The following is a 24,626-nucleotide window of genomic DNA, read 5'->3' as shown; positions in this document are numbered from 1 at the left end:
CACTGGTCATATCTACAGAGTCTGCACCCACTACCATTATTTCTTCTCGCCCCCGCCGCAACATTACTCGTCCGGCATACCTACTTGATTATGTTTGTCCTCCTATACCCACGAAGTCCATTGCTTCTTCAACTGCTGCACAGTCCTCAGGTGCTTCTCATCCATAATCTGCTTCTCATTCATAATGTCATTTTTCACTTGTTCATTATTCTTTTTTAACTGCTCTTATTGCATCTGTTGAACCTACTTGCTACTCAAAAGCCACTCGCCACTCCCACTGGTGTGAAGCCATGGCCTCTGAACTCCGTGCTTTTGAAGAAAACTTCACTTGGACTCTTGAACCTCTTCCTCTTGGTAAGAAACCCATCGGTTGCAAATGGGTTTTCAAAACCAAACTCTGAGCAGATGGCACCATTGAGCGCCACAAGGCCCGACTCGTAGCCAAAGTCTACACTCAAGTGGAAGGCATAGACTATCATGAAACTTTTGCTCCCGAAGCCAAGATGACCACAGTCCGCTGTGTCCTCGCCGTTGCTGCCACAAAAAATTGGATCATTCACCAAATGGATGTTCACAATGCTTTCTTGCATGGCGAACTTGATGAAGAAGTTTACATGACTCCACCACCCGGCTATTGTATTAAGGGGGAGACACGCGTATGCCACCTCCGGAAATCCCTCTATGGCCTCAAGCAAGCATCTCGAAACTAGTTTTTTAAACTAACATCTGTTCTTCTTACTGCAAATTTTGTTCAATCTCAGGCCGACCACTCTCTATTTACCTTGATTACTGCTACTAATCTCACGTTTGTTCTAGTGTATGTTGATGACATCCTGGTCGTTGGTAATGATCTCTCTCAGCTCACTTTCTTCAAGACTGTTATTTCCACTCACTTCAAAACCAAGGATCTTGGCCCTCTCAAATATTTCCTTGGACTTGAAGTTGCTCGATCCTCTTTAGGCATTTTTCTTAATCAGCGAAAATATGTCCTGGACATCCTTGCCGATAGTGGATAACTTGGCTCCCGCCCTTCTTCCTTTCCCATGGAACAGAACCTGAAGCTCAACAATACTGATGGTGATCTACTTCCTGATCCTGCTCCTTACAGACGACTAGTTGGACGTCTCATTTATCTCACAATTACTAGACCTGATATAGTCTTTCCAGTGAATATTCTCAGCCAGTTCATGCATGCTCCACGGATTCCTCACATGACAGCTGCCACCCGTATCCTTCTCTACCTTAAAGGTACTCCAGGTCAATACATCTTTTTTTCTTCCTCTATTGATCTTCACGTTAGTGCTTACACAGACTCTGAATGGGCCAGCTGCCCCACTACTCGACGCTCTACCACCGGTTTCTTCATTACTCTTGGATCTAGTCCTATTTTGTGGCACACTAAGAAACAGACTACAGTCGCTCGATCCTCTACAGAAGCCGAATGTCGTGCCATGACTGTCACCACCTATGAACTCGTATGGTTACAACACCTTCTCCACGATCTCAGCATCTCACACAAAGCTCCCATGACCCTCTATTGTGACAATCAGTCGGCTCTCTACATTGCTCACAATTATGTTTTCCATGAGGGCATCGAACATATTGAGATAGACTGCCACATTGTCCGTGACAAACTCTGTTCCGGTCTCTTCACCACCGCCCACCTTCCCTCTTCTGAGCAAATCACATATATCTTCATCAAAGCCTTGTGTCGTGATCTTTTTCATCATTTGTCTCGCAAGATGGTCATTATAGATCTCCATGCGCCAACTTGAGGGAGAGTATTACAGCACCAAGATACCATGTCCCACAATTTCAGCAATCCCACCAAATCAGCCATTTGACAGTTACATAATTTTTTGTAAATCTACATTATTTTCTTTCCATGTATAAATCATCTATTCATGTATATGTATGTGTATGAGATCAATGAAAAACAACATGAAATTGTTATTCCCTTTATTTCTTAACAGAAATCGCCTCATATTGGAACTCATCACCACTATAACTCATAGGTAAGTCAAAGCTAATCTCTTTGCCATCGTCGTTCGCAACCTCAGTCTTGAACAACGTTGTGGAGAATGGATAGTGATAATTGGTTAGCGGGAAGTCTATCCATGGTTAGCAACTGTAATACAAATGTAATAGTTAGCAAGAAGCACCGATTCATAGCTTGGGATGGAAAAATAGAAGTATGCAAATGTAATAGTTAGCAACAATCTCTGATGGATAGCCACGCACACACGAAAATATTTTTTTATAGATTATGTAAGAATATATAACAGTTATGAGATTTTTAATTTAGATTCAAATCTAAAATAAAAAATAAAAAAAATCTTATAGTAAAATAATAATAAATGAGATGTATCATTGTCTATTTTAATTGAATAATGATATATACACAATATATTACACAACATTATTATAAAATAAAGAATAAAATGATGTTATAATGTTTTATAAGATGTTTTACATGGCATAACAGTGTGTAAATCATTTTCCTTATAATTGGGAGGTGGCGGCGTCAAGAGCGTGCGGTATCTTTACACTATAATCATATCGTATATCTATCCCCTCCCCTCCCCTCCACTCCAAATCGTAAGTATAGCAACAACGACAGCTCGGCCACCGGAAAATGCTAACCCGAAACGTAGCACCTCCTTCCTCTCCGTAAGTACCACAGCTCTTGCAATTTTTCTCTCCTTTTCATATTCCAAGTTTCGTTTATTCGGTTGGAATCTGAAATCCGAGATAATCTTTTCTGGGTTTCTTGTACAGTGACTTTTGAATGTATGGTTAGGGTTTCGGAGAAATTAAAATAAGAAATTTCCTCTCCATATGTATTTCTCAGGTGCCCACTTGTTTCATTTGATTTCCATTGTCAAATGTCTGATAGGTTATTGTTTCCTCACAACCTAAACTATGGCCTTGACCGAGGTAATGTACACTTTGCCCCCGTTTTTGCAACTATCTTGTAGAAGATAAATGGGCTGTTGTGTAACTTTCTCTGTCTATGTATATTTATATATATTTGTTTTATTTTTGATTAAATATATTTAAATCCTTTCAGGACGAAGGAAGCATGAGAGTTTACGACTCAGGGCTGGGTTTTGGGAGTCCATTAAATCTGGGTAATGCACATATTTATGAAGATATATACACGTTTAGCATATATGAATCTTGTTTTGTCATTTGCCTAGTACAAAAAACTAGTACGCGAGGGAACTTACTTTGTGTTTGGGTGATCAATTAACTGGCCGGATTGCTTCCTCCTGTACATGAAAACTTTTTCTTTTTATGTTATAAGAAGGAAAGATGTTTCGAACAGGCAGTAAAATTGTGCTCTTGCAGATTGTTTCGTGCCCTTGACTAGCTTAGAAATTGTGAGGAGGTGGATAGACCACACTTTCTCCTACAATGATATTTTTATTTTATTTTTATGAAGCTACAATGATATTAAACGGCCACATAGCCTTAGCTTGGAATTTATGAAGGTTTTTGTCAAAATTCTTGATGTTATGCATACGGGCAATTGTTGTTGACTTGATTATTCTTACTGTTTTGTTGCTTTAATTTCATTTTAAAGGTTCATTACTTGATTCTTGTATCAGCTTTTTAAAGAACAATACCGCACAAGTCATTGAAACGCCCTCAGCACCCCAGGAAGTGGAGGAACCTTTGCCTCAAGAGTTTGTTCTTACTGAGAAGACTGAACCGAATGGGGCAGTGGAACAAATAATATTCTCTTCAGGTGGAGATGTTGATTTGTATGATCTTCAAGCCCTATGCGATAAGGTAATATATACCATCGTTGATAGCTTTTCTGCACACCCATATCTTGTTAACTCTGTTGCACATTAACATGAAAGAACAAGAAGCCATATGCCTGTGGGACTTGTATTTTATGTGTGCTTATGCATATGTAGGCATGTATGTACATATTGGTGGTGTTGAGTGATTTTGTGTCATATTCCATGGATTAGGGCTGATATACCCAGTCCTCTGTGAAATATATACCAAGGCTTGGGATTTTTATTTGCATTTTTTTTATATTGTAACTTAGCTGATTGATCTTTACTGAAGGCTAATTTGTTAATATGTTTATGAATATTTGTGGGCTAGATATCGGTTATGCATTGATGTTCCTTTCACCCAGTAGTTGATGTATATATACTTATAAAATATGATTATATGCATCAAAAGGAAAAACAAATGTGTGAAAATGTGTATACTTTTTCTCCACTTTGAAGAATTGATGGTCATTAGTTCTGTTAAAATCTTCTAGCGATAGTCAAACCATAAAACCCCAAGTTATCATGCCTTTTATTAGGTGGGCTGGCCTCGGAGGCCACTGTCAAAATTAGCTGCAGCTTTGAAAAACAGCTACATGGTAGCCACACTGCATTCTATTAAGAAATCACCTGGATCAGGTAAATAGTAAAATTGACATTGTTGCATTATCCTCCTATTTCATATGGGTGGCCATGTTAAGCTTTATTCATGCTTATTACTACATCTAAAACTACTTGATGAACATCTTAGTGTACTTGGAGAAGTTATTTGACAGAAGGGAGTGACCAAAAGAAGCTAATTGGAATGGCTCGTGCCACATCAGATCATGCCTTCAACGCTACAATTTGGGATGTCCTTGTTGATCCAAGCTACCAGGTATCTTTTTTGTCACAAGACAGTGAATAATGGTAATATTTAATTGAGGAAAAAATGTCTCCTCTGTTGATATTAAACTGGGAATTCAAGTTTGATAGAAAAACTGCAATTCAAGTCACGACTACTCTAATGTTTTGAATCCCAGCACAGTATCATTCTGGTGCTACAGTTTTGTTTCTGATTCATTGATGACAAATTAAGGGCATTCTTGGAGTTGGGCCCCATATCTTCATGCACCTAAGCATCATTTGAGTGTAACAGTCAGAAACAATATTGGTCTAATAGTGTTTTATCATTCAGGGACAAGGTCTTGGTAAGGCCCTTGTTGAAATGCTAATAAGGGCACTTCTGCAGAGGGATATTGGAAATATAACACTCTTTGCCGATAGTCAAGGTATTAGTAGCTTTACAGATTCATGTTTGTGTTCATTGTGGTAGAATTGTAAATGTATAGTAGATTGATTAGCCTGTCTGCCAGTGCTACGTATCTGTCATTGGGCGTTGGCCTTAGCCTTAAATAGTGTCTCTCTCTTTTCTTTCAATTTTTCCTCCAATAAATTGGAGATTATGAAGTCCTGTCTCTGGCATATATGAAACATGTATTTCCTGCTTCCAATTCCTCCCTGATATCATCCTACCCTTTTTGGTGTTGGTCCTTTTCTAACATTTGCAACTATGTTTTAACTTGGACCATCTCAGTTACTGTTCCTTTTGTTTTGTGTGGTATTTAAAGCTTGTAGTCTTACTTCTCTTCAATTGTCATTCCAGTTGTGGAGTTTTATCGGAATTTGGGTTTTGAACCTGATCCAGAGGGCATCAAAGGTATGTTTTGGCACCCGAAGTATTAATTCACTTCAAAAAAGTCTTTTTTTTTTCACCTTACATTGAACTATGTTTTGAGTTTGAATGGGTAATGGGGACATCAGCATGATCGGTATGGAAGACTGATAATTACCCCCGTTTGTTGTACATGCAACATTGATACCTTAGATTGATTATTGCTACAAGTACGCACAACTTTAAGCACAACATTATACGTATTGAGTGGCAGCCACATTTCATCAGTTTTATCCTCTTTTATTTATTTATTTATTTTTTAATTCCAATTTCAAATTTCAAAATCTTCATCATTTCAGTATACATATGGTTATGTGCGTAAAATTGTAAATATAGATAGCAGTTTCCTAAAAGATAATCTCCGCCTCTGGAATCTGGGAAGAGCAGGCTGAATTTTGCCCATAAATAATTTAAAGATGTAGGTCCTAATTCGTGTTAAGACTTGGATATGCAACTGCTCAATTACAATTTTCCTTAGAAGAGGAAACCACCTCAGTTTCCCGTCCGAAAGTTCTGAGATGACTTGCCAAAAAAAAAAAAAAAAAAATCAGATGAATTTGGTTTAAACTAGCAATAATACAATAGCGAACTACATGTATATCTAGGCAGTCAGAGTGACAGCCGAGAGCAAGTGTTTGAACAAAGAAAGTGCAGTATATGTGAACTCCGTTAATATGCATGTCGAGTCACGCAGTCAACTAAAAGCTTAAAATGAACAAGTTCAGTGGACCAGACTCGCAAGTCTGTCCTGCATATTAGTTTGGTAAGCAAAAATTGTAAAAAGGGGTAAGGAAAATAGTGATGGAGTTCCCAAACTTTTGGCTCGATCTTACTGTTCACGTATTTTAATTTTTTTTTTATCTATTTAAATTTTTTACTTAATGGTTAAAGAAGTGACTATGAATAAAATAGTATATTTTTTTTTATTTTTTTTAATGATTTAGAATTTTAAAAAAATCAAAAGAAAAAAAATAAAAAATTTATAACTAGCGGGCATGATCCAAATTGTAAAGCCTGCAGTCCAGGAGAGTCCGACTCTTCCATAGGTAGAAATATGTAATTGGATAATGTCTTACCGAAAAAATCCACCGAGATGGGTGCCGATTGTTGTTATTTATTTATTTTTATTTAATGATTAAGTAAGTATTTTTTAATGAGATTATGATTTTTTTTAAATGTTTAAAGGGAAACATTTAAAAAATGTTTAAAAATAAAATAAAAAATAAAAATTACACGTTTGGTACACACTTTCGGTGGATTTTTTAGGTGAGTGTAGTATTGTCGTACGAAGTTAGCCACGGTAGTAAAATAGAGGATGATATGAGATGATATGAGATAACAACTCTACTTAATTTTGCCATCATGTATCGTGGAGCCATCTAAAAAAAGGTTTGCAAAATGTGAAAGGTCAAAGGTGAAAGTAGGATTCCTTTAAGGATAACTAGTATGATTTATCCAACCAAATCAGCTCATTTTTTGTTTTATTTTTATTTAAATAAAAAAGAAAATATTTTTTTTTTCTTATCAACAACTATTTGCCACCTCACATCTCATGAAAAACACCCTTGCATTCTATGAAAAACACTCACACTCTATGAAAAAAATAAATAAATTTTCACATCATGTGTGGGGCGTGTGATGCGAACAGTTACTGATTTGTAGTAAAAATTCAAAAAAATAATTATGTTTGAAGACCGTCCACTAAAGGAATGGATGGATGGGTTGTTTGAGAGAAAATCAGACAATTTTATTTATTTATTTATAAATCAGACAACTTTCAGCAAGTAGAAAACATGAATGTACCATCTCTTAATCTTATTTTACCTGTAGCTATTAATACTTTGGGCAGGATTTATTTTCTAAATAATAGAAATACTAACTTAGAAGAACTGTTAAAAATTACATCCATCAACCTGTAGAGTGAAAACTGAAATATCTAACAGACAATGCTATTACTTTTTTTGAATAAAAAAAGGAGTATATCTTCTCATTGATCATCAATCAATACAATATTTCTCACTAAGAACAGTATTTAAGATCTGTAATGGGCCGTCTTCAATCCAGACCCTTTCATCTGTAAAAGTTAAAGCTAACTTTACAAGTAAGTGGGCAACATTATTTGCCTCTCTATGGACTTACATACCAGTTTCTCTTATCTATAAGAATTCTTTTCGTATCCTCTATCAACACTCCAAAGTCAGTCAAATTCTCTTCTTCACTAACCACAACCTTTACAACCACCTGTGAGTCCCCTTCCAGCACAACCTTTGCCAAGCTCAACTCCATTCCAAATATAGCAGCCCTTCTGAGGGCCCACGCTTTAGCCATGCATGCCCCTTCCAGATTCTCAATAGTAGCACATAAAGATGCCAAAATTTCCCCCTACTCATCCCTTGCAATAATCCCTATACCAACTTTTTTATTTTTCCCATCTACCGCGGCATCCCAGTTAAGTTTTACTTCCCCTCTTCCTGGTTTTATCCACTTCGCCACATCCTTACCTGAAGAAACTCGAATTATTGACACCTGAGAACATGCCACATTTGCCTCCGTAAATTCCCTTCTCATCTGAACAGTAGCTGCAATCACCTTTCTTGGAGTATCAAACTTGTTTTTGAAAATCAGAGAGTTTCTCCTCAGCCATAGGTTTCTCATAATGTATGCCATCAGTTCCACCTCATCTCTTTCCAGCTTCTGTTGAATATTTTGCTGCAAGTCAGTAACATCCCTCATTCCACTGCTCCACTTCATCACTCGGCTCCCCTTTTTTGCCCACACATCAATAGCAGCTGGGCACAACCACAAAACGTGGATGACAGTCTCAGCTTCTCTTTCACAAATGGGACAAAATCTTGAGCCGGATACATGCTTTTTATATAAATTTTCTTTAGTAGGAAGAAGTTCATGAATAGCTTTCCACAGAAAATGCTTCACCACCCCTTGAACCTTCAAATCCCAAATCTGTCTCCATACTTCAGCATGCTTACCCCTCTTCGATGACTCACCAACCATCTGCTTTAACCTCTCTTTCCCAAGATAATATGTTGTTTTAACTAAGAATCTCCCATTTTTTTCCCGTCCCCACAACATTTTATCGTTCATCTCCCATCTATTCAATGGCATACAACAAATTTTCTCAACTTCAGAGACTTCAAAAACATCATGTATTAGCTTACTATTCTAGGAGACAGACCCCTCATCAATCAGTTTATCGACACATGCATTAATAGGCAGGATCTTACAAGGGGATTGAACCTTGAAAGAGCTAGGATTAGGAAGCCACCTGTCCTGCCATATTTTAATGGTTTTGTCATCACCAATTCTCCAAAATATACCTCCCTTAAGAAGTTCGATAGCTGACCACAAACTCCTCCAAATGAAAGAGGGGCCAAATCCTAGTTTTGCTTCAGTAATACAATATTTTCGAAAATACTTCTCCCTCATAATTTTTGCCACCAACAGAGAAGGTGAAATAAGCATCCTCCAACATTGTTTTGCTAACATTGCCACATTAAACACTTCAATGTCTCTAAAACCCAACCCCCCATCCCCCTTCGAATCCCCCATTTTCTTCTAGCTTCTTCACTGAATCTTGCTCACATCTTGCTTGTGTCCCCACCAAAACTTAGCCACGAGGGATGAGATCTCTTGACAGATTCGCCTTGGTAGCTTAAACACACTCATCGAAAAAGTAGGTATGGCCTGTACCACGGCTTTTAGTAGAACTTCTTTCCCAGCTTGTGAGAGAAAAAGATTTTTCCAGTTATGCAATTTTGCCCAAACTCTCTCTTTAACCACCCTAAAAGTATTATACTTGGACCTACCAATCATAGTAGGTAGGCCAAGATATTTTTCATAAGAACCACAAACTGGTACTCCTGCTGACATTTGGATCTGCTGTCTTAGAGCTACAGTAGTGTTTGAACTAAAAAAATGGTAGTTTTCTATAAATTAAGCTGTTGACTCGAGGCTCTACCATATGTCTCAAGCAGCCCATGTATTCTCTGTCCCACTCTGCCATTGTAGCTCTCCCAAAGATCACACAATCATCTGCAAACAGTAGATGACTAATCCTTGTTCCTCCTTTAGCAATTGCTAACCCTTTCAGCTCTCCTTTACTTTCAGCCTTATTTATCAAGGAACTAAGCCCCTCAACACAGAGAATAAAAAGATAAGGGGAAATGAGATCCCCTTGTCTAATTCCTCTAGTTGGCTTAATCCTTCTTCCATGCTGTCCATTCAACAGAATTGAATAAGTCATTGTGGAAATACATTGCATAATCAGCCCAATCCATCTTTCACCAAGTCCCATTTTTCTCATTACACCCTCAACATACTTCCACTCAATTCTATCATACGCTAGCTTCAACGCCATACTTCCAACCCTTCCATTTTGTCTTGCCCTCATCGTATGTAAGGCTTCATAAGCTATAATCACATTATCCATTATCAATCTTCCCGAGACAAAAGCACTTTGGTTGCTGGAAATTAGAGAGGGCAGTACAGTTTTTAACCTATTTGCAAGTACCTTGGAAGCCAATTTGTAGATGACATTGCAGAGACTTATAGGTCTGAATTCAATAGCCATTAACGGGTTCTTAACCTTTGGTATCAAAGCTATAAAGGTATGGTTGATACTACTATCCAATTCTTCCTCTCCATTCAAAAAACTCAGCACTGCCTTCCCTACATCTTCACCCACAATACTCTAATAATTCTGGTAAAAGCATGCCTCATACCCATCAGGCCCTGGGAACTTAAGATGAGCCATTTGTTTCAATGTTGTCTCTTCTTCCCCCAACGTAAAAATATGTTGAAGTCTTTCATTCATCTGAGTAGTTACCCTTGGCATTAAGTCTTTTAAGCTTTCATCAACCTTTTCCTTAGAAGGGCTAGAAGACTCAAGAATATTCTGGAAATGAGACCAGAACACCCTCTCCACTTCACCTTCTTGACCACTCTTCTTCCCTCCCCATCCATAATCTCCTTTACCATATTCTTATTTCTTCTTTGGTTAGCACAAGAATGAAAGTACTTTGTATTTCTATCCCCATTTTATACCAATTCCTCTTGGCCCTTTGTTTCCACCTCAAATCTTCCTGTTTTAAGAGTAAACCCAACTCCTTTTGCAAATTTTTAACCTTCTCAGCATTATAGGTGCCTTCATTTTCCTGTTCTTCCTTCAGTTTTTCAGTTTTTTCTTTTATAAGTTTCTCAACATCATGACACTTATGAGAATTCCATCGCAAGAGTTCACCTTTACATCTCATTAATTTTTCCTGCACCTGCCCTAAACTTTTCTGCACCACTACTCCTATTTTCCAAGCATCTTCAATTACTACCCCTCCCTCCTTTTCTAAGGTCCACTTGGCTTCAAACCTAAAGACCTTTCTCATCATTTTTGGAGCTTCACCAACCATGTTCATACTCAGCATCAAAGCCTTGTGATCCAATTGTCTCGTTATCAATACTTCCACCTTTTTATTGCTAAAAGAGTCAGCCCATTTATGATTACCCACAATCCTATCAAGTCTTTCCTTGGTGAAAGTTTGATCCCCATGTCTATTACTCCACGTGAATCTACTCCCCTTCCACCCTAAATCAAATAATCCATTATCTTCCAAAGTTTGCCTGAAATCTTACATCTGGCCCTCAGGTCTAGGCCTACCACCTTCTTTTTCCTCCTAAGACAGCACCTCATTGAATTCACCAATTATACACCACAACATCTGCTCTAGCGGCTTAATCAAGGACAGTAATCTCCAAGTTTCTTTTCTTTTACAGGCATCTGGATGGCCATAAAAGCTAGTCATAAGCCATCTATCCTTTTTGCCAATATAAGCACTTATATGGTGCTGAGAATAATTTACAATTTCTGGATCCACATCCCCCTTTCACAATATCACCAAACCCCATTTTCTCCCCATTGGCTCCCACAAAACAACCCTCCCACTGTATTCTTCTTTTGATATATTCCAACTTCTTGGCTATCATTTTTGTTTCAATCAGAAAAACGATCTCGAGTCTCTTTTCCTTCACCAAAAGGTAAAGATCCTGAATTGTCTGGGGATTCCTAAGCCCCGGCAGTTACTTAGGATTTTCATAATGGTTAGCGGGGCTGACTAGCAGCCTCCGCCAAACAAACACCATCTGCTCTATCAAGATCCCCACCCCCTTTATGCCTTTTTTAACCATCCCCACCACTCTATTTTCAACATATTCAGCATTGCGTTTAGTACTAGAAAATACAAGCACAGGCGAACAAATACCTGCACTTCTAGCTCTCCTCTTCTACCTGCTACGTGCTCCCAGTTTCCCATTCTGTAGCACTTCTTGCTCCACCCTCATCTCTGCAATACCCTCAGCAATAGTCATTGACTCATGTAGAATAGGGTCGCACCTCCTGTCTGTCTCTGTAATGTACACATTAGCCTCTTTTTCTCTACTTGACATTTTATCAAACACTTTCCCCGCTCTCTCATTTCCTTCCCGTCCCGCCCCCCTAATTTCTTCATTAAATCCCCCCATTTTTCCATACTCTCTACTCACCATCCCCCTTCCACTTGCTTGGTCGCACCTCCTATCTGTTTCTATAATGCACACTACGTCTTCTTTTTCTCTACTTGGCATTTTATCAAACACTTTCCCCACATTCCCATTTCCTTCCCGTCCCCCCCTAATTTTTGTGTTAAGTCCCCCTATTTTTCCATTTTCTCTACTCACCATCCCCCTTCCACCTGCCTGCTCTTTAGAACCTACTCCATCATCCATTCTCATCTCTGCCACACTGTCTGACTCGGCTTCCCCATGATCCTTTTCTACTTCCGTATGGGCAAGTCCATCAGATTTCTTAGCCAAGTTCCTACAAGGGTTATACGTCGCCCTTAGCTAGGGCCAAACTGTGAACCACCTCCCTCCCCCTGAGCATCAAGCCCCTTCACCATCACACACCCATCATTCCCATGGTTTATCAATCCGCATTTGAAACAGAGTTTCGGGAGTTTCTCAAACTTCGGAGCGATCCAAAGTTTGTTCCCCATTAAAAACGCCGTTCTTCTTCTAGTTACTGTCTTTCTCAGATCTATTTCAATTTTCACACATAAGTATGGTCTCCATCCCTTCCCACTCCCATCCACATCTACCTCTCGAACAACTCCTACCGATGCCCCTAATCGATGCCCGACTTCACTATTCATGCAAGCTAATGGCAAATCGTGAAGTTGAACCCAAAACTCCTCTATATTGAACTTCATTTGCTGCGGTGGAACAAAGTCGTCAAATGGTTTGAGAACCAACAGATGGTTATCAAACAACCATGGCTTCCCTTCGATTATTCTATTCTTATCCCTCTGATTGCTAAAAGTTATTACAAATAGATTCACACTCACCTCATGAAATTCAAACATACCTCCTGTACGCCAAATCTTCCTCATTGTTGCTTGGATTACCTCCTTATTAATCTTTCTGTCCCCAAGCAGTTTCTCCACCAGGCTTCGCTCCCCTTCCTCCAACCCCTTACCCAGTACATCGCTATCTAGATCGATAGCCTCATTCTCTTCTTCCGTCAATTTCAACTGGTCCCATTTCCCCCTTAACTCCTCCATCACTCCTCCCCTCGCCTGCACACAGACTAAGAGATAGGTCACTCTTCCTTACTCAAGCGAGTAAACTGAGACTCGCCCTCCACCTCTTACCCACTCGCCAAGGAGCTAGGAGGAGACTGACAATGCTATTACTTAGTTTTCTATAGCAATAGCTTTGCAGGAAATAGCTTTAATAACAATCAATGAATTCCCTTCCAAAATCAGTCCAAAGATACCTAAATTTAAGATTATCTTTAGGCTACTTAATGCACCCATAGCTTCAATATCGTCCACTTCAAGCACACCGACTTCCTTTATGCACACGGCCAATAGAATATCACATTTATCAATTTGTTTCATTTAGTTCACGTTTAGATATTGAGGTAATCTAAGATTATATATAAATAATAATAAAAAAAGTAATAAATAGTAGCAAAAAATTAGTAAATAGTTTGTAAATAATAGTGAATAGTATTAAAGTAGTCTCAAATCACCTCACTAACCAAACATTAATATTTGTAAATATAAACATTATGACTAGTTATTAAACATTATAATTCGTATAAAATTTGATTCAAAACGTTTAAATTTAAGTTGAATTTTTGAAGAAAACTCGGAAAGGTTTTTTTTTTTTTTTTTTAATTTGTTAACCAAACATGACCTTATCAGTTCTTTTTAATTTATATGCATCTATAATGATGGTAATAATATGGAGTCCCTGGTTTTGGACATCCTATTCCTATTTCAAAGAAAACAAGGTGCTGTTGAGTTGACGACATCCTGTTTGTAACTTAACGTGTTGGTTAAATTGTGTACTTTATTATTTGTGCCAATTTGAATTCATCAAAAGATTAGGATATATTCATAAATAAATCATCACCAAGGTAAACAAAAAAATAAAAGGCTTATTCCGTTGGAATTAGGGGTGTAAATTTAAACCGAAAAATTGAAAAACAGGACTGGACCAGACCGGTTTTAAACTGGTCCGGTCCGGAACCGGTTCTTAGAATGTAAAAACCGGCCGGTTCCGGTTTTAGGATTTTTCGGACCGGACCGGACCGATTGATAAAAAATATATATAAAAAATAATATTTGTATTATTGTATATATAAGTTTTATATTTTATGTATAATTATAAATTTTTATGTGAAATTTTTATATATAATATATATAATTATATATATTCATATATAAAATAATTTCTTATTATAATTTATAAATTATTACATAAAATGTTAATATTAAATCATTAAAAGTTTATAATTAATACTAATAGTCTAATATAGACTAATGACTATAGTTATACTTATAATTAATACTACATATTTTTACTAAAAGTTTATAACTAATACTAATATTAAATATATAGTTTATAACTAATACTAAAAAATATATATATATATATATATATAACTTATAACTATACCAATAGTCTAATATTAATATTATTATATAGTCTAATATATTAATAAAAGTATAAAACAGATTTTTTTTAAATCAATTTTTTTTATAAACAAATTTTTAATGAAAATTTGTAAAACTTACATTTTAAAAAAATTAGAAAACCGGACCGGACCGGACCGAAAATCGATAAAACCGAAAGTACCGATTTAGGTGGATAACCAGTGCGTAATCGATTTTGAAAAATATAAAATCAATACATACCGATTTAATCTTAAATTTTGTCCAAAACCAGACCGGTTACCTATTGGAACCGTAGCATGCTTCACCTTTCCTTTTCAAATCGGTGGGTGTTTTTTTTTGGGAGGCTATTCCGTAACTCGATCGCCTCATTCTATTGTTAAGTTTGATTATTTTCTCGGATTGATTCTTTCCCAGTTTCCGCTTTCTTTATTCATTTATCCTATTTTTCTTTTGTTTATTTCCTGTTTTTTGTCCCTCATTAACAAATTGTTTAATTTTAATTTGTTTGACAGGGCATTAGAAGGGGGGTGATTCAATCAAGCTTAACTTGTATTACTTGTTGATTCTTTTTTATTCTTGAATGAGATTGAGATCGCATATTGGAGATGTTGATTGTGGAAATTTGGTATTCTTGCGCTCCAAGGCAAGCATCTTTTATGACATTGTGAGTACTTCCGTTGAATTCTGCATAGAAAGATCATATATTTCTTTGTGGAATATCTTCGACGGCGTAAAATCTTATTCTCTAGTAATATATCTACATATATTTACACGATATCCATGATTTTCGGTTGCCTCTTAGCTGGTTAGTCGTTTTGTCATGTTTCGCTTATCAAACCTGTCCCCTTTGTTTGAAGGTGTAGGTAATTTGGAGCTCAGGATCATGCAAATCTTATAATGTTGCTGTTTTTGTGGTAATTCTGTCGATGATTCCCCCCATTTTGGAAATCTACTAGATATCCTACCGTTGCTAATGCTGGTGTTCAAGTTAGACATCCAACAAGGACTGCGCTGGTTCAACTTGCTGCACCTAGATGGGCTTCCGAGTTCATTCTTACTAAAAAAAAAAAAAAAGAGTTTTTGCTCTTTCCTGAATTGTATTTTCAGTAGCCGCATGCGTGAGGAGCATTGTTCAGTGGTGACTTGGGCTTAGTCGTTTCATAAAAATATCACTGAGTTCAAATAATATCCGAGGGAGGATACATTGTGGGCCACTTAAGATTCTGGGTGATTCTTTTGTGATATTTTTATGAACGAAAATGCGGTTGAGAGTTAAGCAAGTGCTCTTGTTTTCACTGTTATCTTCCATATTGTTCTTTAGTCATGCTACAGCCGAGGTCGAATACGAAACCTCAGGAATAAGAGCCGCTCCACACAAGAAAGTCGGAAGGAATATTATAGATGGCACTGGTACAGAGAGTTCCTTCAGTTTTGAGTATACTAATAATGTACTGGGGGCGAGGAAGAGTGGAAGCAGCAAAGTTTCGGTGTCAACAGTTGCATTATTTACATTGGCAATGGCAGCTGCCACAGGTTTAGGTGCAGTCCCATTCTTCTTTGTGGAACTCGATCCACAGTGGGCTGGATTATGCAATGGAATGGCTGCTGGTGTCATGTTGGGTGCAAGTTTCGATCTGATGGAGGAGGGGCAGCAAGGGCAAGATGCTGGAAATTGGGTTGTGATTGGGATTTTAGCTGGTGGAATATTCGTTTGGCTCTGTAAAAAGGAAATATCTTTACTCTTCCATTTCTCCCATCAGTATTTGTTTCCCTTTTACGTTAAAGATTTAGTTTCTGCTTCTTGGTATCCTCATTTATGTTGCATTGTGTGTATAGACTCGTGTGTTACTTTTATCCAGTACTACTTCGAATCTAAGTAAATATGCTTGATTAGGTTTCTTAATGCGGGCAAGTTTATGCAAGAAACAAGAAGCTAAGCTTTGTTAGTATCAGATATGTCATGCAAAGAATCCGAATAGAGATATATCTAAATTGTGTTGACTTTTCCCAAGGGAGATGCCTCTTTAATTTATTTATATATTCGGTACAATTTAATATATATTTTTGGGGCACCCTAAAAAGTATCATAGGGTTTCCAAATATTTTATTTATGACCCAATCCAACTCAACTAATTGATTATTTCTCTAAGCAAACAAACTATCGGTTTTTTGTGATACATATGCTTGTGTCTGTCTAAGTTGTGGTTTCTCCCGTTATACATATAGGAATTTGTAAGAAAATATTATGCCTTACATTACCTTTTGGGTTTCAGTTTCTTGAACGATATGGGGAAGTAAGTATGTTGGACATAAAAGGTGCTGGAGCAGCTAAAGTCATTCTTGTTATTGTAATAATGACACTTCATTCATTTGGAGAGGGCTCTGGTGTTGGTGTTTCATTTGCTGGCTCAAAGGGGTTCTCTCAAGGTCTTTTGGTAACTTTGGCTACTGCCGTGCACAACATACCTGAGGGCTGAGGGATTAGCTGTGAGTATGTTACTTTCATCAAGAGGTGTTTCTCCGCAGAATGCCATGTTATGGAGTGTAATTACATCATTACCTTAGGTATAATATGTTTTGCTTTATAATCCATTATGCTTTTGAATATATCCATTTTGTGAAGGAAAAAAGCATTCTGAGATAAACTTGGTCATACACTACTCTTCACATGCAGAAAAATACATTAAAGATAAATGATAGGTGCCAGAAGAAAAAAAAATGAAATGTTTTCCAGCATTCTGGCTGTATGCAGTGCTTTTTACAGGATCCCTTACAGTTTGTTGTGTAAGATTAATGTGTTTATATGGATAAAGAGTAGAATCTCTATGTTCACGAAAGATCTTGAGCGTCTTAATGTTCCCACATGATGTTTGATTTGGTGAAGGTGGAGGGGTTCAGATTTTCTACTTAACGAGTCTAACCTAAATCCCATATGAGTGATTAATTGGTTTCTATTTGTCTAAGAGCTCAGTCATTTGATTTGTTTTGAAAATAGAAATCTGTCTGCTTGGCAGCTGGATTGATGCTAGTAAATGAGCTGAACCTGAGGACCAGTCCTTCTATAATATTGAAGCTTGTGAGTGGGATCTGACAATACTTAAGATGTTTGAAGCAGAATGGATTTGAAGTTCTTCTAAATAGTCATCTTGTGCAAACCAAAATTATGTCCTACATTGGGCAGTTGTGCTGGTCTTTTATTCTTGATAGACTGATTCTTTGCCATTTATGAGGCCATGAAACATTACAAGCTGTATGCCTGGAGCCATAAGTCTGATGTTTGTACCTTTCAATTATACATGTATTGGTTTTCTTGGGCTAATTCGATCTTCATTTTGGTTAGAAAAGCAGGAGCCTTTAATAGATTTGTCTTGTTTCAGTTGATGCTCAACTAAAGTAGATGAATTGGATTTTGTTTCGAGTGGTTTAAAAACACAAGTCAGTCAAATATATATATTAAACTCAAATGGCATTTCGTCCTACTATGATGGATAGAGGTTAGGGTGTGGTTCAAGATTCATTAGGTGCGTGTAACTTTTCAATGAATTAATAATTAAATATAAGTTTCAGTTTGGATATCTTTAACTCAATGGATTTTGGTATTTTTTGCAGCCTATTGTAGCAGTGCCTTCATTCATATGTGCTGATGCATTTAATAAGTTATTGCCTTTATGTACGGGGTTTACTGCTGGATGTATGATTTGGATGGTTGTTGCAGAGGCTCTACCTGATGCATTTAAGGTAATGTTCCTCCCTAAACTCCTACCTATTTGGTTGGATCATTGAAAGTTGAAACTTCAGTACTCATTTTCAACAATAGGCTTTCAGAAACGTAGTTTAGTTTTTGTGTTAGCCAATACATTTTTGTTACCAAAGCATGAAAACATATTTTCCCTTTTCTTTAACTCATGTATCACTAGAAGGTTGGCCAAGAAACCGCTTTGATATCTTTATAAAAATTTATATTCTATTAGTTAATAATTAGTAGTTTTCTACAGCAAGCCTTTTTACCTCTTGAGTGTAACAAAAAGATATCAACAAGATTAACCCATAGAGAGAGATGCTATGCACTCTGAAGCCACATCACGTGATGTAAAAATACAGTTAGAAAAAGAAACATCTCCGGCATTGGTTTTAGCTGTCAGCAACAATGACTTGATGAGTTTCATTCCTGCATCTTTTCTTGCATTTTCTATGATTTGATTGTCACTGGCGGCTTGGTACTTCTTGGTTACGTAATCAGAGCTGTGCCTATCATACTGTAACTGTCACTATACATTGTCTCCCAACTTTTCTGGCATTTGGCAACAGTGATTATTATCATATCATCTCCGTTGTCCATAGACTTTCATATGCTTTTGTAGTCAAATCATTTTTTATTTGAGATATTGGCTTAGTTAGTTGAGGTTCTTAAGCATTTGTAGTTGCCTTCTAATTAAGTTTATACAATTGTTTGGGACTTTGAAATTTGGACTGAATCAGAATTTTGGATCCATATTTATATCCTCTGCTATGCTTCCCTTCTTGCCTGCCTTGATAAAATATAAGTTTAACAGCAAATTAAGAGCAAACTAGTTAAATAGCTTTGGAACATGTGTGTGTGTGTGTGTTGCATTTTGCTTGTAGTTTCCAATGCACTGAAAGATAATTGTAGTTTCTTCTGGCTTTTTTGGTTCTAGGAAGAATCTTCATCGCAGGTTGCATCAGCAGCTACACTTTCTGTAGCATTTATTGAAGCTCTTAGCACTTTGTTTCATGGTTTTAGCCATGACTACAAGTGAGTTTATTCTGTAATTATATGTGTTGAAGAGAAGATACGCCTAGAATTTACATCTTTCCGTGAAAAAACTGATAGACAATTATTATGCATTGCATTATCTTAATCATTGCACTACTTGAAGACAGCACAGCAGCAAGAAAATAAATTAGAAGATAACTACCAACACTACAAGCCGGCACTAAGTCTTGAAGCTTACCAATTATCTGTAAACTGCTTGTTCTACAAGCCTGCACTTCATTTTAATTTGTACGATTCGTTTTGTTCTCTGTTTCATGCACTGGTGTGGTTCTCTGTCATCTTATATGATATCATTTAGTAGTTTAGTCATTTGTCCTCTTACATATGATATCATTAAGTAGTTTCTTCGTCAAAAGGTTTTTTGGGGCTTTATCATACAGTTTCGGGTTCAGTTCCACTGCAAGTGAATTCTGATTGACACATAGATGAGTTTGGCATGAGATGACTTAAACTTTGTAGTGAACATTATATAATTGCATTTTATCCATCTGAAACCCAAGTCTTATGGCTCAGGTGAAGCCATGTGATGTTCTTAATACAACTGAAACTGGCTTTTGCTTGGCACAACAGATATATAATATCTGATCCTGCCATTGAATGAAAACATTCCTTAAACCAGTTATGGTTGCATTTACTATTTTCTTTTGGCTTGATGTAATTTCTGTGCTTCAGCTCAGAGGATGCTTCTGGCTTCTTTGTTTCTCTACTTTTTGGTCTCAGGCCATTGCTTGGTGGAATCGCTCTTGCTTTCCATCTTCAGCATGCTCTTCTAATGGGTGTAGCTTCTGGCATTGCCTTTGTCCTTGGTGCCTGGCGACCACTGCAGCTTCTCGTCTTCAAAAATGGGATTTATGCCTCTTATATTACTGCTTTCAACAGGAGCTGCATTCGTCCATGTTGCAAGCTCTTTTGCTTTGAAACTTGCAGATCATAGAAGAGCGTCTGCAAATAAGTTGCCTACAGTAACAGGTTTTCCATTGAGTATTCACACCCTTCAATCCTTCATGTCATGCGGAGCAGTTGCCCTCCATGCATTTGCTGAGGGTCTTGCACTTGGAGTGGCTGCACCAAAAGCTCCTGGACTTGGTCAGTACATTGTCCTTCCTGTTTCTCTACATGGGTTCCCTTGGGGTGCAGCTGTAGCTAGCTGCATATTTGGGGCTACTGATAACTGGCATGGGTCCCTTGCAGCTGCTGCTGTGATCGGATTTACTGCTCCAATATCCACAATTGGAGCAATACTTGCAGGAATTGACTACACGGGTCTGAACCATGTGATGGTGTTAGGGTCTCACAAGGAGATGGGTAAGGAGCGGCGATGGGGACACAGAGAGATGCAAGTATCGAAGGACGTAGATGGAACTGAAGTGAAGAGTTAGGGATTTTAAGTGGGAACTCGCAACGCAGCGTTTAAGAAAGAAAGATGAAGCTCACCGTTTCAGGGGATGACCAGCACGACGTCGTATGAAGATGGGGAACGTAGTGAAGGGCTATCTCGCAGGCTACTTGCCGTTCAAAGTCCATTGAGTCTTAGTGTTGTCGTATTAGTCTATTTTTGCATTCTGTTTTCAATTCTGTTTTACTTTACACGTGTTGCAATTTCCTTTGTCATGTTTGTTATTCCTGCAAGGATATGTAGTGGAACGAACGTCTGAAGAATCACGAAAAATCATTATTAAGAAACATCTAGAATTTGGAGGTTAAGGGCCCTCGAAGAACCCTTTGGCTATCTGATTCCTCAGTTGCTTTTTATCAAACAGTTATCTTGCTAGTTCTTTAAGTGTGAATCCATTTACATTACCTTCTCCATTCTGAAATCCTGCACTACAACCCAGAAAACTGCTTACATCCACTCATACACTCAGAGAACCCTTACAGATGGTGTTTGCTTGTGGGGGATTAATCCCAAGCTTTGGGAGAATAATCAAGAGACCAGTAAGCTTGGACACACGGAAGAGCAGTTGTGGGCTTGCAATTGGACTGGTGTTTGCTAATTTGTGTTTAACGTTCACTAAGTTGGTTTGCTTGCACACACCTTACTGCAATTCTGCACCAGAGGCTGTCAGATGAGTTGATAATGCTGCATTTCATGCGTGATGCATAATTTACAGGTGGATGCACCTGCTGGCATTCGATGATATGGTTAGCATGATCACCTTCCAACATGTATGTGGTTAGCACAGTCATCTTCGAACACGTAAACTTGGGTGCGCGTGTAGGCAAAACTTACCCATAAGAATCGTATTAAGAGATTCAGTGCAAAAGGTTGTCATCAAGGAAATGTTCTACAGAAATATGCGAGGAGATGAAGGTTTCCTGTAAAGACAGATAGTATCTTTATTTTATTTTATTTTTTCTGTTACCATTCCCTTATGGTAATCAAATTGGCTGAACTGCCCATTGGAAGAGCAAAGAAGAGGATTGTGAGTTTTCCTTTGATTGTCAGGTCGTTTGGGCAGTTCTGATTCAAACACATCATGTTCAGACAAAAGGACTTCTACTTCTTCGAATAGCTTCATCGTCCCCCTCTATTTGCAGCTAATCTGATTGGGCAGGGTATGAGGTCGAAATTTGTTCACTGGAAAATTAAGAACCCCACACTCTTGTGACCAAATGACAGAGCAATACGTGGAACATGCCAATTTATTGGACTATTTTTCTCAGGACTGGCGGTTATAATTGTCGAACAAGTTTGTGAGATGGCGGCGCTGTCTTTTGCATTCTCCGGAAGCCGTTTTAAAACTGATGAACACAATGTTATTGATAATAAATTTGATTTAGCCATTCAAAACTCATCTCAATTTATCATTACAATTTTTTCAAATTTCTATACAAAATATAATAAATAATTCAACTTTTATTCTACTATTCACAAACCATCTTAACTCATCTCTAAATCCAAACCACTCCTTAAGAGACCAACTTATTTTCTGCCGAGGACTACTGTAACTTCCACAATCGTCTTAACGACTTGCAGACGTATGGCACTGTCGGATTACATCTGAGATTGTCCCAAGTTTATACATTTTGAGCATAACGCTTTCGCCTCAAACTTACTATGGTCAAAGGAGGGAGTGAAGGTGAGACAAACATGGATCAATGGAGAACTGTTTACTATAAATTTTAGATATCTACAATGCTCTGCGATTTTAGTTAAGGTATGCAACGAATGTACTGGGTTGAGACATTTCAGGATTCTTCTGCACTTGGCAACATTTTCTTTTCTGAGCAGCCATCAACAACATTCGACATGCTTGTGTGCCCACTATGATATTTTCATCACAAGTAACAATCAACAACGGTCTTGTGCGAGTGTGAAGTATGGAGTATTATGAGTAAAATCTTCATTTTCATCACTGATCAGACAATGTGAACGATACCGCCCATTTCATTAAGAAATGAAACTGACAAATTCCAATGCAACAAGAAATCTAATACGTGAAACATTGAGTTGGGGCTGCCATCTCCATGAAAAGCAATCTAGAAATAAGATTGAAGTTCTTATTACCCACAAAATTATTATCATGATCGGAATGAGCCCTCAAAGCAAAGCCAAAGTAAGGAACATATGCAAAATGATCGGAAAATTCTAAAAACATGCCTACTAAAAAAAGAGCCAAAAAAGCTGAAATGAAGATGAACCCAATTGGAATACATCACTTGCAAGTCGACGGATTGCTCTGGATATGCTCAGCCCCATCAATCAACTTCTCCTTCTCTGGGACGGATCCAACCTCTCCTGCAACGGGCTTTGCTTCCTCAACGCTCTGTGACCCCGTCATCCTGGCCAGAATCACAAATGACATACCTCCAAGAACATTATTCAAGCATCTGAGAACCACCACCGAGGACTTGAACGCCAAAGGAGGCAGCCCCTTAGCCAGCACAAACTCGATACCATTCAAAGTTTGGTACCTGAAGTTACTACTAATACCCATGTGAGCGGCCCAAGTGAGGGAATTTAAAAGCGTCGGAGGAGCCTTGTTTGGGGTCTCGAAATTGGGGTCCATCTTCTTCCTTAGACTGATCAACCCGTTTGAGAGGACAGTCCCCACAAGCCCCGCGGCGAACCCAACCGCAGCAAAGACTACACCTTTGTACACAAAAGTCCCAAACCGATTGAAAACGGTATAGGCACCCGGTTCAAACATATGGCTCGTGGGACAACCGGCAAAGATGGAAGGGAGATTAGGGGACGATGCAGACAGGGTTGGTGCCAAAAGATACATAAGAGTGAAGTTCAATATGGATCCGACAACGAGCGTGGAGAAAACAAAGTCAAGCTCGTTGAGTCCGAAGTTGGGACGGGATGCCATGTCCCCGAGAACACAAGCGGAGACTCCCACCAATTCCTCCATGAGAACCTTGAAAGGGAACTGGGGATCAGCCGCAACCCTGGATCTCCATCCGTTTAGAAAAAGACCCAGAATCCCAAAACCAGCCCCAGAAGACGATGATGAATCTCCGAAATCATTCCCATCTCCACTGAAGCCTCCATTATCTCCGCCGCCACCGCCGTGCCCGATCCCATTGTTGCGATCGCCGCCTCCGGCGAAGGGAAGCTCGGATTTCCCACCCAAGATGTAGGGTTTGGAGAGCTTGTGGTGGATCGGATGAAGGGAGCAGTTTTGAGATGACGAAGAAGAAAAGGGAAAAGAAATAGAAGTAGCACCAAAGCGATGATCATCGGAGACGTTGCGGCTGTATTGGTATTGCCTGGGAATAGAAGAAGCAGAGTAACGAAGCTGAAGCTGAGCCATGCCCACCACCATATTCTCCAAAATCCAAGAACTGAAGAGAAAAGAAAAAGCACTTGAAAAGAAGAACAATGCGCAGGATATACCAGGGGGGAGGCACTCTTCTCCTATGGCATAAAGATGGGGACAGAGATAGATCCCTTTCCTTTTTTGGGTGGGCGGGGGTTCAAGTATAGAGAAGGGGGTGTTATATCAAGACTAGATCGGACCGATCTATGAATTGCAAAAGAAGATCAAGGTTTCTGGGTAATGGAATGGAATCTGCCTCCCTGCAGCCTGTGGATCGGTTCGGGAAGAAGAAAATATATAAAGGTGGTGGTAGTAGTAGGTATACCCATCATTTCATGATTTAGAGAGAGAGAGAGAGGGGTTCTAAAAAAGGCTTAAACCCTAAATAAAAATACGACGGCGTATAAACGAGGGATGAACATGGACGGAAATGGAGGAAGAAGAGTCATCCCTCCATTAGTGGGGATTGAATTTCATGAATGAATTATGAATAAGCAAGTAGCATCGCTAAGCCATCCCTCCGTTAGTGGGCTGCGCGGCCCAATATCCCTA

General features: G+C 38.3%; 2 protein-coding genes and 1 pseudogene across 4 annotated transcripts; 2 read left to right on the top strand and 1 right to left on the bottom strand.

Moving 5' to 3' along the window:
• The first annotated feature begins 2,529 nt into the window (after window positions 1–2,529).
• On the top strand, window positions 2,530–5,523 carry LOC121266056 (probable acetyltransferase TAP2). 3 transcript variants are annotated; one of them, XM_041169755.1, is made up of 8 exons: window positions 2,530–2,670; window positions 2,852–2,937; window positions 3,071–3,131; window positions 3,612–3,795; window positions 4,331–4,430; window positions 4,568–4,668; window positions 4,969–5,062; window positions 5,437–5,523. In XM_041169755.1, the coding sequence occupies exons 1-8, from the start codon at window positions 2,636–2,638 to the stop codon at window positions 5,514–5,516; spliced, it is 741 nt and encodes a 246-aa protein (XP_041025689.1). In that variant the 5' UTR covers window positions 2,530–2,635; the 3' UTR covers window positions 5,517–5,523. The 3 variants fall into 3 exon arrangements, with proteins under 3 accessions (XP_041025689.1, XP_041025690.1, XP_041025691.1); XM_041169756.1 differs by having other exon boundaries at window positions 2,553–2,670; window positions 2,897–2,937; XM_041169757.1 differs by having other exon boundaries at window positions 2,556–2,670; window positions 2,779–2,937.
• Window positions 5,524–15,757: 10,234 nt separating this feature from the next.
• LOC121266616 lies at window positions 15,758–21,624 on the top strand (annotated as a pseudogene).
• Window positions 21,625–22,789: 1,165 nt separating this feature from the next.
• Window positions 22,790–24,550, bottom strand: LOC121265007 (protein RETICULATA-RELATED 3, chloroplastic-like). The gene has a single exon (XM_041168419.1). It carries the CDS (start codon window positions 24,078–24,080, stop codon window positions 22,965–22,967), a length of 1,116 nt encoding a protein of 371 aa, XP_041024353.1. The 5' UTR covers window positions 24,081–24,550; the 3' UTR covers window positions 22,790–22,964.
• Window positions 24,551–24,626: the final 76 nt, after the last annotated feature.

This window comes from Juglans microcarpa x Juglans regia, chromosome 5D (assembly GCF_004785595.1).
Source record: "Juglans microcarpa x Juglans regia isolate MS1-56 chromosome 5D, Jm3101_v1.0, whole genome shotgun sequence".
In the NCBI taxonomy this organism is placed as follows: Eukaryota; Viridiplantae; Streptophyta; class Magnoliopsida; order Fagales; family Juglandaceae; genus Juglans; species Juglans microcarpa x Juglans regia.
Note: the sequence above shows the minus strand (reverse complement) of the source record. Positions and strands in the feature narration are given on the sequence as shown.